Source organism: Aquarana catesbeiana, linkage group LG03 (genome assembly GCF_042186555.1).
Source record: "Aquarana catesbeiana isolate 2022-GZ linkage group LG03, ASM4218655v1, whole genome shotgun sequence".
In the NCBI taxonomy this organism is placed as follows: Eukaryota; Metazoa; Chordata; class Amphibia; order Anura; family Ranidae; genus Aquarana; species Aquarana catesbeiana.
In genome coordinates, this window is record NC_133326.1 from 741,816,061 (window position 1) to 741,830,698 (window position 14,638).

At 43.6% G+C, this 14,638-nt stretch overlaps 2 protein-coding genes across 2 annotated transcripts in view; one reads left to right on the plus strand and one right to left on the minus strand.

Annotated features, from left to right (window-relative positions):
- LOC141133875 (NACHT, LRR and PYD domains-containing protein 12-like) overlaps positions 1 to 14,638 on the plus strand; it is a 981,044-nt gene that overhangs the window by 661,006 nt on the left and 305,400 nt on the right. The window lies entirely within an intron of this gene.
- Positions 6,627 to 14,638, minus strand: part of LOC141133873 (ribonuclease inhibitor-like) — a gene marked incomplete at its 5' end in the record, with an annotated part of 29,021 nt that continues 21,009 nt past the window's right edge. Inside the window, 3 exon segments of the mRNA XM_073623460.1 lie at positions 6,627 to 8,418; positions 11,263 to 11,338; positions 12,005 to 12,181. Coding sequence (XP_073479561.1) covers positions 11,296 to 11,338; positions 12,005 to 12,181 — 220 coding nt within the window.

Here is a 14,638-nt window from a genome sequence, read left to right on the forward strand (position 1 = left end):
GAATCCGAATAACGAAAGATCCGACATAAACAAATGCTTTATTTTCATTTTCGTTGCTACAACAGTTCGATATAGATAGGAGATTCAACATGATGATGACAATAACAATCTGTGTCCATCAAACCTGTGGTCGAATGTGCCTAACCTTAACTCTATTAGTCCAAGATTATTCTATATAGAGAGAAAAGATTGTACATAGAGAGAAAAGATTTGACGTAGGGGAGAAAAGATTCGACGTAGAGAGAAAAGATTTGACGTAGGGGAGGAAAGATTCGACGTAGGGGAGAAAAGATTCGACGTAGGGGAGAAAAGATAAATAAAAATAATGATGATGATGAATGTTATTGGCTGATTGTAACCAAAGAGGAGGAGCAGTAGAATATCTAGAACTAAGTACACACGTACTTTGGCTTATGGTGTCTGTTGAAAGTTCTAAGAAGATTTGGCGGAGCAGGTAATCTATACGGCGTCGTACAGTTTAGCTGCTCCTTCGAATCTTCTTTGAACATTCGACAGACACCATAAGCCTTCAATGACAGATTCCACCTTAATTTGGATTTTCGGACGAATGCAATTTTTAACGAAATAAATAAAAACGAATTTCGGGAGTAACTAAATAAATGTATTTTTCGGACGAAAACGAAATTCCGAAAGGAAATATTTCAGTGTGCACATGTCTATCTAGTAGTGAAGTACCTATGTACAGTTTACACATATTTTAAAGAGGAGGGCCACCCCCCCACATAAAAATGAAAAGTCAGCAGCTACAAATACTTAATATTAGGACATGAACCTGTCCTGGAATCCAGTGATGTTGGCACCCCAGCCGCTGTTTCCTTCGGCTCTCGGGTGCTGCCGCTGCCAATGCCTGTAAGGGAAACCGCCAGTGAAGCCTTGTGGCATGCGCGAAGCATGCTGCTCTTTCTGAATGGCCCGGCAGCAGAGGAAGGATGAGGGGGGCCAAACTTCTGGGGGACCTCGCTGCATCTCGCTGCAAGTGTCAAAACCAGGTACTCGTTCCCCCTTCCCCCGAAAGGTGCCAAATTTGGCATCGGAGGGGGGGATATAAGCAGAGCTTCCCCTTTTTGGATGTAGCTCCGCTTTAAGATGTTTGTTTTTGTTTTGTTTTTTTCTTTCCCCTTCAATTTTTTACAAGGTAAACCTGTTTTGTCAGGTGATCACTATTCATGTTTTTTTTTTACTAAAGGAGTCATATATTCACATAGTCCATTCACACTGCTTTATTGCTGTGAGGTTCAAGGGGAATGTTTTTTTCTTCTTCCCAACACTGGACATTTAAAGTGACCACAGCTTGGCCTAAGTGAGCATTTTACTCCTAAATGAACCCAAATCTATTCATCGTTCAGCTGCCCCACTGCAACTATGGCTAATAACAAACTCCTAATAATCTGGACACACACAGGAGGATGTATACAAACCATGCACATTCTTCCTTTATATCTTTTAGGTTCCTAAAAGAATTGAATTCAGTCTTCTGATATTATCATATCTACAGATCATACAGAATAATAGATCTTTTAATAATAGAATTACCTTCTTCATCTTTTCCCATTTTTTGCATTACACACACAAGACAATGTTAGAAGCAGAACAATGTGAATGGAATCTCATCACATAGACATGTTTCATAAAACACAAGCACTTAGATCTGATAATCAACTGGAGCTCAAAGAAACAAAATGTATTAATGGATTTGTTTCCCTTTCAGATATTCAGACATTTTATTTTAGCAAATTCATTACCTAATACACATTTTACATAACCCATAATTAATCTGCATAATGCAATTCATTCATTGCATAATATGATTAAAAACATAAAACAAATATTTCACATAATACAGAATTAATTGCAATGTTATTTAAAGGTCAAGTGTATTTTGAAATTAAAATGCGGGGGTACATGACCCCCCTATTGCTCTACCACTTCCATCGTCATCAAATACTTCAATAGATGGACGGCAATGTAAAGTAGATTTAAAGTGATTGTTGTAAAGTCTTGTTTTTTTTTCTAATAAAATAACAAACATGTTATACTTGTGGTTTTGCACAGGGCAGCCCCGGATCCTCCTCTTCTCGGGTCCCTGGCTGGAGCTTCTGGCCCCTCCTCCGTGTTTAGTGCCCCCACACCAAACAGCTTGCTATGGAGGCACCCAAGCCGAGCTGCAGCTCTGTTTGTCTATTCAGACATAGGGCTGCCCTTCGGCCCCACCCCCTCTCTCTCCTCATTGGCTAACTGAGTTTGATTGACAGCAGCGGGAGCCAGTGACGCCGCTGATGTGTCTCAGCCAATCAGGAAACAGAATCCCGGACGGCTGAGGCACTTGTGGACATTGCTAGATAGAGAGGGGGCTCTGGGTAGTATTAGGGGGGCTGAGGGGGGAGTTGCACACAGAAGGCTTTTTATCTTAATCCATAGAATTGAGAATGAAGATAAAAAACCTTCTGACTTTACAACCCTTTAATAGGAGCAGCTGGAGCATGTTAGCTCCACTCATGCAGGTCATAGAGCCAGTGTCTGGATTTAAATTTGGGGCCTTTCCAACCTTACTATACAAATGGAAACACCTATATATACTGAGAGAAAAGAAATGACTACCAGAATAACCCTAACTTTACTGTCATAAGAAATGGATAATCATCAAGGTCATTTTATAATGACTTTTCTTCTATTTATTCAATACAGTGCTACATGTTCTGAACTTCTGAGCTAGAATTCTCCTTTAATATTTGGATACCCATCCAAACTGAAGAGTTCAGGGGTTTTCAAGAAAAAGTCTTGTTAAATAGAACTCTGCCCCCTATATATATACTGAAGTACTTCATCGTACTTGCATCTGTATTTACCATTTTTTTCTATTATTCCCCTTGCAAAATCTCCCAAATACTTGTTGACCCGGCCAGTGAAGTCCACCAAATGGAAAATGTGATGAGGGATATCTATGCTCTTCTGAATTCAATGTTGTGTTGTCCTTATGTAGATTGTGCCTGCTTGCACTAAAGTGGAATGAGATGTTACTGAGGATGCGGCTTTCAGCATTGTTACAGATGACTGACAGACCTGTAGCTTGCTAAGCAGACCTGGCCCCACTCCAGACATGCACATTCTTTGGGCAAAACTGCTTCTGGTGGTGAAATTCTCACACTGCGTCCGGGAGCAGGACCATGTGACACCCAAATGAAGACAGATTTGGGTGCTACAATTGAAGTAAAGTATTTTGTTCAATTAATTCGGCTCAAATGAATGGATCACAAAATAACTGGATCTGAGACCTTTTTAGATACAACACTGGAGTAGATGTATTTTAGTGCTACAATATACAAAGACATTTTAGACAATTGTGCACCTCCAACTTTGAGAAAACAGTTTGAGGAAGGCCTTTTTTTTTGTTCAAGCATGACTGTGCCAATGTACACAAAGCCAGCTCCATAAAGACTTGGTTTGCTGGATTTGGGTTTGAGGACCTCGAGTGGCCTGACCTCCACTCTACTGAATGCCGGAATAAATGAAAACACCAATGAGCCATGTCTTCTTGTCCGACATCAGTACCTGACTTCACAAGGGCTCTTTTCACTGACCAGCCACACATTGTAACATTCACACATCAAATCTGATGAAAAGACTTTCTAGAAGAGTAGAGGCTGTTATAGCCATGGGAGGGGGAGGGGTATGGAATTAAAACGGAATGTCCAGCAAGATTATAAAGGTGTGATGGTCGGCTGTCCAAATGCTTTTGGCCATATAGTGTAGTTCTCTGTATATAAATTTGAATCAAGAGATTTTCAAATGTATAAATGTGACAATGGCAATAGGTTTAAGCAATGGTAGAACTTGAGTAGAATGTATACAACTTTTATTTTTCTGGACAAAGAAACTGGAGTTTAAATGTCAGTGGTGTTACTGAGTGTTGTAGTGCTCGGCTGCAGTCACTCATCTAACAATTCCCAAGGGATGATTACACCATTTTATTTTTGCTCTGTGCCAAGGCGGCAGGTAACCCGGAGGCCTTGGAACTCCACATTCCCTGCACAATGGTTCTTTGGTGTTCTGACAAGGAGAGCTGGAACAAGGGGGGCAGAAGCTTTAGCTAAGAGGAAAAGGATTGTGGCCTATGCCAATAGCATTATATCATTTTTCATACTCATCACGGTTGCTGTTCCTGATAAAGCAGACAATCTTCCATGAATGCTTTAAAATTTATTAGAAGTTTTATAATGATTTTTTTTTTAATAAACATAATTGAACAAGAAATTGATTATCAGTCTATAATAGATTATCAACAGATATGAACTATCTGTAGGACATTGTAAACTTTTGTTAAAGATTATGATATGGATGAATTAGAAATATGTTCATATTTAGCTTTTTCTAGTATTTGGTCCTAATGATAGATGAATAAAACTCTCAATTTAACGTGTTTTTTTTCTATGAATTTATTATGGTATCAGTAACATTTCTTATACTTAATGGTAAATGCATTCAAATATAAGGGATGTGGATATCAACTGATATTTAATTAGATAATTATCTTTTTAATTGAATCAAATAAACGACAGTGTTTAAAGGAAAACATGCACTGTGCAAAAAAAAGATGGCAGAATTGTTCACCTACTTCTAGGAATGCAAGTTACGTGGCTTTATTACTGGTCTACTGACTTCAATACTTACTAAGTCAACATGTCCTCAGCAAAGTCCTAGCAAAGAATTTTGAAAATTATTGAGAAAGAAAGTAAACTGTATAGTCAATGACTGGAACCTATAGCCACATCCATAAAGAAAATCAATAAAATGTGTACATCTTTATTCAGAAATATACAATATCTCACAAAAGTAAGTACACCCCTCACATTTTTTAAAATCTTTTCTTCTATCTTTTCATGTGACAACACTGAAGAAATGACACTTGTCTACAATGTAAAGTAGTGAGTGTACAGCTTGTATAACAGTGTAAATTTGCTGTCCCCTCAAAATAACTCAACACACAGCCATTAATGTCTAAACCACTGGCAAAAAAAGTCAGTACACCCCTAAGTGAAAATGTCCAAATTGGGCCCAATTAGCCATTTTCCCTCCGAGGGGTCATGTGACTGGTCAGTGTTACAAGATCTCAAGTGTGAATTGGGAGCAGGTGTGTTAAATTTGGTGTTATCGCTCTCACTCTCTCATACTGGTCACTGGAAGTTCAACATGGCACCTCATGGCAAGGAACTCTCTGAGGATCTGAAAAAAAAAATGTTGCTCTACATAAATATGGCCTAGGCTATAGGAAGATTGCCAAGACCCTGAAACTGAGCTGCAGCACGGTGGCCAAGACCATACAGCGGTATAACAGGACAGGTTCCACTCAGAACAGGCCTCGCCATGGTCCACCAAAGAAGCTGAGGTCACGTGCTCAGCATCATATCCAGAGGTTGTCTTTGGGAAATAGACGTATGAGTGCTGCCAGCATTGCTGCAGAGGTTGTAGGGGTGGGGGGTCAGCCTGTCAGTGCTCAGACCATACGCCGCACACTGCATCAAATTGGTCTGCATGACTGTCATCCCAGAAGGAAGACTCTTCTAAAGATGATGCACAAGAAAGACCACAAACAGTTTGCTGAAGACAAGCAGACTAAGGACATGGATTAATGGAACCATGTCCTGTGGTCTGATGAGACAAGTGCGTGTGGCGGCAACCAGGTGAGGAGGACAAAGACAAGTGTGTCTTGTCTACAGTCAAGCATGGTGGTGGGAGTGTCATGGTCTGGGGCTGCATGAGTGCTGCCAGCACTGGGTGGCTACAGATCATTGAGGGAACCATGAATGCCAACATGTACTGTGACATACTGAAGCAGAGCATGATCCCCTCCCTTCGGAGACTGGACCGCAGGGCAGTATTCCAACATGATAACAACCCCAAAACACACCTCCAAGATGACCACTGCCTTGCTAAAGAAGCTGAGGGTAAAGGTGATGGACTGGCCAAGCATGTCTCCAGACCTAAACCCTACTGATCATCTGTGGGATATCCTCAAAGGGAAGGTGGAGGAGCGCAAGGTCTCTGACATCCACCAGCTCCGTGATGTCATCATGGAGGAGGAGAAGAGGACTCCAGTGACAACCTGTGAAGCTCTGGTGATCTCCATGTCCAAGAGGGTTAAGGTAGTGCTGGAAAATAATGGTGGCCACACAAAATATGGACACTTTGGGCCCAATTTGGACATTTTAACTTAGGGGTGTACTGACTTTTGTCAGATACTGTTTATACATTATATGGTAGGAATATATTATGTGATAAATATAGAGAGAGGGCAAGTAAAGGAACAAATGCAGAGAGAGGGGGAAGGGAGAGGTGAGAGGGGGAAGGGAGAGATGAGAGGGGGAAGGGAGAGGAGAGAGGGGGAAGGGAGAGGAGAGAGGGGGAGGGAGAGGAGAGAGAGGGGGGAAGGGAGAGGAGAGAGGGGGAAGGGAGAGGAGAGAGGGGGAAGGGAGAGGTGAGAGGGGAAAGGGAGAGGTGAGAGGGGGAACGGAGTGTATGGAGAGGGGGAAGGGAGAGGAGAGAGGGTATCGGCTGTGGAGAACAAGATGAGAAGAAGTTGGTAATAATCACAGAATCGCAGAATAAGGTTTATAAAATATACAAAACTTTATTGATGTGTAAAAAACCTCAATGGGGTAAATCTATAGAGAATAATACCTTCCAATAACTAGGTAATAATATTGATAGCCCAATAATCAATCAGGATAATCGCGTCTCTTTGGGTAATGATCCATGACATGAAATCCTCCGGGGAATAATACATGATCCTCATATACAATATATCAGACATGAAATGTAATCAGAACAATCTGTGGATAAATCCATTTAAATGATATAATAAAAATTGCAGCAAGTTGTCAGTGAAAGGCAAAGCAGCTGAACGGACTCGGCACAATGAAATCTTAGTAGCCGTGTTGGCAGAGAGTCATGCAGCGCAGAGATGGGGGAGTTGGCAGAAGATGAACTTCTAGAAATGGGATCACTTGGCTAAGCTTGTCATTCAGGGGGATAAAGTTCTAGTTGTGGAAGAAAAACTCTGATATAAGGCAGCAGAGAGCCGGCTATGAGATGTCCGTCTCTCTCCTTGGGATTGCTGATGGATCGGCTTCTGTTCTTATACAAGATAATGTCAGCAACATGGAGAAAGAAGTTGCAGAGAGATGCAGCAAGAAGAGAGAGACACTGGGAGCCGGGAATGCCATATATGTTAGATAGATCCGCATCACTTTATTATATCCAAGGAGAGGAGAGAGAGAGAGTGCAGGGAGAGGAGAGAGGACAGAGAGAGTGCGGGAAAAAGAGAGAAAATGCAACAAAAGGAGAGTGCAGGGGATGAGAGAGAGGTTGGAAAGGAGTATGGATAGGAGTGGAGGATGGAGAGGAGTATGGAGGATGGAGAGCAGTATGGAGGATGGAGAGCAGTATGGAGGATGGAGAGAAGTATGGAGGATGGAGAGGAGTATGGAGGATGGAGAGTAGTGTGAATGATGGAGAAAAGTATGGAGGATAGAGAGGAGGATGGAGAGGAGCATAGAGGATGGAGAGGAGTGGAGTATGGAGGATGGAGAGGAGTATGGAGGATGGAGAGTAGTATGGAGGATGGAGAGTAGTATGGAGGATGGAGAAGAGTACGGAGGATGGAGAGGATTATGGAGGATGGAGAGTAGTATGGAGGATGGAGAGGAGTATGGAGGATGGAGAGGAGTATGGAGGATGGAGAAGAGTACGGAGGATGGAGAGGATTATGGAGGATGGAGAGTAGTATGGAGGATGGAGAGGAGTATGGAGGATGGAGAGCAGTATGGAGAATGGAGAAGAGTACAGAGAATGGAGAAGAGTACAGAGGATAGAGAGGATTATGGAGGATGAAGAGTATTATGGAGGATGGAGAGTAGTATGGAGGATGGAGAGGAGTAGGGAGGATGGAGAGTAGTATGGAGGATGGAGAGTAGTATGGAGGATGGAGAGGAGTATGGAGGATGGAGAGGAGTACGGAGGATGGAGAGGAGGATGGAGAGTAGTAGGACAGCAGTAAGAGGAAGATGTGGTCTCTTTCTCTGTATTAGTGATTGTTCCATTTGGCTTTTATTGATGAGAAACTTTAGAAAATGTCTTTTCTCCGCCATGAACGAGTCCTAATAATGAGTCAGATCCTGATCATCATCATAGTAAGTATTGATAATATTGGAAAGTGCTTTTACAGAGGGGAGAAGAGGGAATTCACAATGGGAGGCGACCATTATATCCATGAAGAGTAGAAGACTTTCCTTTAGAGGGTTGCAGAGAAATCCGAGGTGTCGGTGAGGACATCCTCTATACATGGAAGAGGTCCAGCAGACCCAACACCGGGAAACAATCACCAGACAAATCTCTGGCCGTCTACAAGAGATAATTGTACAATTACACCGAGATATTACATTGTATACATTCCATGAAATGTTTCATCAATACATATATATGTGAATGTGATGTGTATTTGCCAAGTTGTCTCCAGTGGTAATGAGGATGGAGGAGATGATGATGATGAGGTCACTGACGTGACTTGGGTGCCGGATAGAGCAGAGGAGGAAAGTGAGGGTGAGGCACAACCCCAACAAGGCAGCCATCATGGAAGAGTAGAGAGCAGCCCCCTATTCCATCACATTGTGGAGCTGTTATCTCCCGGCCCACTTCCCACAGCTCAGCTGTCTGGACCTTTTTTAGCACATGTGCAGCTGATTACACTGTTGCAATTTGAAACTTTGTCTCAGGCACATCAAGCGTGGCAAAAACACCAACCATTTGGGTACCACATGCTTGACAAGGCATTTAACCTCCCACCACTCAGCCTATTGGCAAGAGCACCAAAGTCTGCCAAAGAGACACCAGAATTTATCCAACAAATCTCTAATCCTGTTCCCAGTGCACAACATTGTGACCTCATCATACAGATTGGCTCCCCAAGCTGTTATTTATAAAAAATAAATAAAAAAAATTGACATTTAAATAGTTTTTTCCTGCAAGCTTTCTTTTATAAATGTCAGTTTTGCTGCAGCAGGTTCTATACAGGGTACAGATGTGCCACTTTACAGGCACACTAAAGAGACCCCCCCCGCCACTATATTCAACCACATGCCGACCGCCGCACACACATTTATGTCATCAGAATGGCATGAGCAGGCAAAGTACACATACATGTCATTGAATTTGCTGCCTAGCGGGCACATGCCCACCTTGGGAGTGTGCCTGCGGGTCCCGCAAACTCGATATTCACCGGCAGGAATTGCGTATTTTGGTGAGGAGAGACAGAACGGGGAAACAAGGCATTTCCCTGTTCTGCCTAGCAACATGACAGGGTTCTACTGCTCCCAGTGATTGGGAGCAGTGATCTCTGTCATGTTGTAGTGAGCCCATCCCCCTACAGTTAGAACACATCCAGGGAACACACTTAACCCCTTGATAACCCCCTAGTGTTTAACCAATTCCCTGCCAGTGACATTTATAAAGTAATCAGTGGCTATTTGTATCTCTGATCGCTGTATAATTGTCAATCGTCCCAAAATAGTGTCAAAAGTGTCCGATCTGCCTGCCATAATGTCACAGTCCCGATAAAAATCACAGATTATCACCATTACTAGTAAAAAAAAAAATAATTTAAAAAATGCCATAAACCTATCCCTTATTTTGTAGATGTTATAACTTTTGCGCAAACCAATCAATATACACTTATTGCGATTTGTATTACCAAAAATATGTAGAAGAATACGTATCGGTCTAAACTGAGGAAGACATTTTTTTTATATATATATTATTGGGGATATTTATTATAGCAAAAAGTAAAAAATAATGCGTTTTTTAAAATGGTTGCTGTTTTTTTGTTTATAACGCAAAAAATAAAAACTGCAGAGATGATCAAATACCACCAAAAGAAATCTCTATTTGTGGGAAGAAAAGGACGTCAATTTTGTTTGGGTGCCACGTCGCACGACCGCGCAATTGTCAGTTAAAATAAAGCAGTGCCGAATTGCAAAAAATGCTCTGGTCAGGAAGAGGGTAAATCCTTCCAGGGCTGAAGTGGTTAAAGGATTTTTTTTTAATTTTTATTGTTTCACTTTAAGCATCATTAAAATCACTTCTCCTTTAAAAAAGATTGTTTTAAAAAGAAAAATTTCATTGATGTCCCCCAGGGCAGTACCCGGCCCCCATACCCTCTTTATTGCCATTTACTTGCATTAAAAGTCTTCTAAATGGGGACTTTTGCAGTTCAGGTCCCATAAACTACAATTAGGTTTGTCATTCGGGACCAATATATTGTGATGTTTGAAAGTTCTGACATGAAAAGAACAAGAGGGTGTTCAGCCCATAACTAGTGACTACACGCAATGCTCTGCAGTGGAATGGGTGACACATAATACTCTGCAGTGGGATGGGTGACATGTAATGCTCTGCAGTGGGATGGGTGAAACGTAATGCTCTGCAGTGGGATGGGTGACACGTAATGCTCTGCAGTGGGATGGGTGACACGTAATGCTCTGCAGTGGGGTGGGTGAAACGTAATGCTCTGCAGTGGGATGGGTGACACGTAATGCTCTGCAGTGGGATGGGTGACACGTAATGCTCTGCAGTGGGGTGGGTGAAACGTAATGCTCTGCAGTGGGGTGGGTGAAACGTAATGCTCTGCAGTGGGATGGATGACATGTAATGCTCTGCAGTGTGATGGGTGACATGTAATGCTCTGCAGTGGGATGGGTGACACATAATGCTCTGCAGTGGGATGGGTGACATGTAATACTATGCAGTGGGATGGGTGACATGTAATACTCTGCAGTGGGATAGGTGACATGTAATGCTCTGCAGTGGTATGTGTGACATGTAATGCTCTGCAGTGGGATGGATGACACTTAATGCTCTGCAGTGGGATTGGGTTACACGTAATGCTCTGCAGTGGGTTGGGTGACATGTGTCACCGCAAGCTTGTAGTACAATAGATGGGAGCGCGCATGCGCAGGTGCCCATATCAGATCAGTGCTGTGATGGGGGCACCGGTCACACAACAACACAGGAAGTGGGCAATACTGAGCAGAAATTACGCCATTTAGAAGAGGAAAAGAACACAAAGATTACTATTACTGGAATTCTATATTTAAGGATCAGAAAGAAAAAAAAAAGCTGAGAGTTCATATGACTTTACTCTGATATCATTCCATTCCGGACATTCTCTTCATATCCGGATCCGTGTATTACCTGAGAGGGGAGGGGCTCCCACACACCATCTTCTTATCTTCTTCTGCCTATAGATACATTCCAGCCTCCTTCACCCCTTCATAGAAGAATAAGATGAGAGTGTTAGAGGAGGAAATGTTGCTGTGATGATGGAGGGGGGAGGGGCTCATACTGTGCTCTGTAAGAAATGATGGAAAAGTGAGGGGCCCTCACCATGTCAGGGGCCACACACTCATGTCCATCCAACCATTGGGATAGCAGACTGTATGACTGGTGTGCTGAGCTGTCATGTGTACAGGCTGAGAACACACATCTGATTGGCTCAGTTATACTGACACATTGGATGGACCTCGGGGGATGGGGGGTTATTTCTCTGTAAAGGTAAAACCTTGTGGAAGATTGTAGGACCTGACTAAGATTATTATTGGTGGGTCTGATTTTCCCCATCCCCATCTGTAATGATAAAACTTGGGATGAGGAATAAATTCTCCATCATCTGGGAAATCTGTGACTGGCCCAGGAAATCTCAATCATCTCTCTCATTATCTGTAAAACTACAGAGACCTCCAATGGGTTCTACAGAAATTGTATAGAATGTTTGTCACCCGTCCTTCCATTTTCATTACAGTGCAGCCCGGGTGTCAGAAGACCTCCCAACAATGTCCCACCTCCATCATCTCATCACCATCCAATGTTGTCTACATTTTACTATTCACATTCTAAGACTTAGTATGTGTGTTACCTCCAATACAACAGATCTTACCGTCTATCCACAGAGAAGCCGGCATTCCGGAGGACCTCACAACATCGTCTCACTTCTGACTCCGACATCTTCTCATCATCATCCAATGTTATATACAGGTAGGTCAGAGTTTGGTTTGTGGAGATAACGGAGCAAAGATCATCACAGCACCATAATGTCACTTTACAGGCGATAATCCTGGAGGGAGAAGCAGGAAAGAGGTGAAATGTTCTTCCAGGGAGGGGCAGAAGTAGACACATCCAATGAATAATCAGTGGGCGTGGTCTTAGAGAATGAAATGTTCTTCCAGGGAGGGGCAGAAGTTGACACATCCAATGACTAATCAGTTGGCGGGATCTTAGAAAATGAAATGTTCTTCCAGGGAGGGGCAGAAGTAGACACATACAATGAACAATCAGTGGGTGGAGTCTTAGAGAATGAAATGAGGGGACATTTGGATGGAATATTGGTGGGACCTCCCCTGTGAAATGGAGGTAAGTTGTCACCCACCTGAAAAGTCTTAGTGTGGAGTTACACTGTTGCGGGTACATTGTGGAGTACGTGGTAACGCACACATTGGAAGTGTGAATGGCTCCATATAGATTCCCTTTCACATTAAACTGCGGCACATCGATGGGAACCGGCCACATAAGAAATAATGCGATTTCTACTTCACATGCGTTTCCGTGCAGCAAAATCCATGAGGATCGCTAAACACACTGACAAGCAATGATAATATGTCAGCGGATCAACCAATCATTGGACAGTCAGCCCTCGGGCGGAGCCGGGTGATGTCATTTCCTGCCTGGACCCGAAACAGGAAGTGGTGCTGTGAGTGATATTATCTACTGCCTAATTGGTTGCTGGATATGCTGACATATTATTGGTTGTCAGAGCATTTATTGTAAATAAAGAGACAATTGTTTTGAAGGACGTACTTCACTATTGGTGGCATTTTTGATTTGTTTGGAGTTCTATAGCCAGCCAATCAGGAGGGACCAGATCCCTTAAAGGGACCCCACACTTGTGACAGTTGATCTTGTGGGAAGTACCCCGGGCCCATTGAGCCCCCCAGAGGGGAGACAAGCACATGACACCTATATTGTATTTGGGGCCAATACCTGGGGGGGCATTTCATCAGCACGGAGGTGGAGGACTCTGAACACACTTCATTTTGTAGTGACACACTGGAGGAGGCGCCATCATTGAGGAAGATTGATCACAGATATATGGACTTTCCTCTTATATATCCAACTAGATACATTCATTTTACAGCACTGGAGTTGTGGCATCAATTACTTGTACCTAGTTATTGTTTTATTACATTCATCATTTCCATTAGTAATGTGTTAGTTTGTAATATCACAACACTGGGGTTGTGGTACTACCAACCAATCACAGCACTGGGGTTGTGGTATCACCAGCCAATCACAGCACTGGGGTTGTGGTATCATCAGCCAATCACAGCACTGGGGTTGTGGTATCACCAGCCAATCACAGCACTGGGGTTGTGGTATCACCAGCCAATCACAGCACTGGGGTTGTGGTATCACCAGCCAATCACAGCACTGGGGTTGTGGCATTATCAGCCAATCACAGCACTGGGGTTGTGGTATCACCAGTCAATCACAGCACTGGGGTTGTGGTACTACCAGCCAATCAGAGCACTGGGGTTGTGGTATCACCAGCCAATCACAGCACTGGGGTTGTGGTATCATCAGCCAATCACAGCACTGGGGTTGTGGTATCACCAGCCAATCACATCACTGGGGTTGTGGTACTACCAGCCAATCACAGCACTGGGGTTGTGGTATCACCAGCCAATCACAGCACTGGGGTTGTGGTATCACCAGCCAATCACAGCACTGGGGTTGTGGCATTACTAGCCAATCACAGCACTGGGGTTGTGGTATCACCAGCCAATCACAGCACTGGGGTTGTGGTATCACCAGCCAATCACAGCACTGGGGTTGTGGTATCACCAGCCAATCACAGCACTGGGGTTGTGGCATTATCAGCCAATCACAGCACTGGGGTTGTGGTATCACCAGTCAATCACAGCACTGGGGTTGTGGTACTACCAGCCAATCAGAGCACTGGGGTTGTGGTATCACCAGCCAATCACAGCACTGGGGTTGTGGTATCACCAGCCAATCACAGCACTGGGGTTGTGGTATCACCAGCCAATCACAGCACTGGGGTTGTGGTATCAACAGCCAATCACAGCACTGGGGTTGTGGCATTATCAGCCAATCACAGCACTGGGGTTGGGTATCACCAGTCAATCACAGCACTGGGGTTGTGGTACTACCAGCCAATCAGAGCACTGGGGTTGTGGTATCACCAGCCAATCACAGCACTGGGGTTGTGGCATTACTAGCCAATCACAGCACTGGGGTTGTGGTATCACCAGCCAATCACAGCACTGGGGTTGTGGTACTACCAGCCAATCACAGCACTGGGGTTGTGGTATCACCAGCCAATCACAGCACTGGGGTTGTGGTATCACCAGCCAATCACAGCACTGGGGTTGTGGTATCACCAGCCAATCACAGCACTGGGGTTGTGGCATTACTAGCCAATCACAGCACTGGGGTTGTGGTATCACCAGCCAATCACAGCACTGGGGTTGTGGTACTACCAGCCAATCACAGC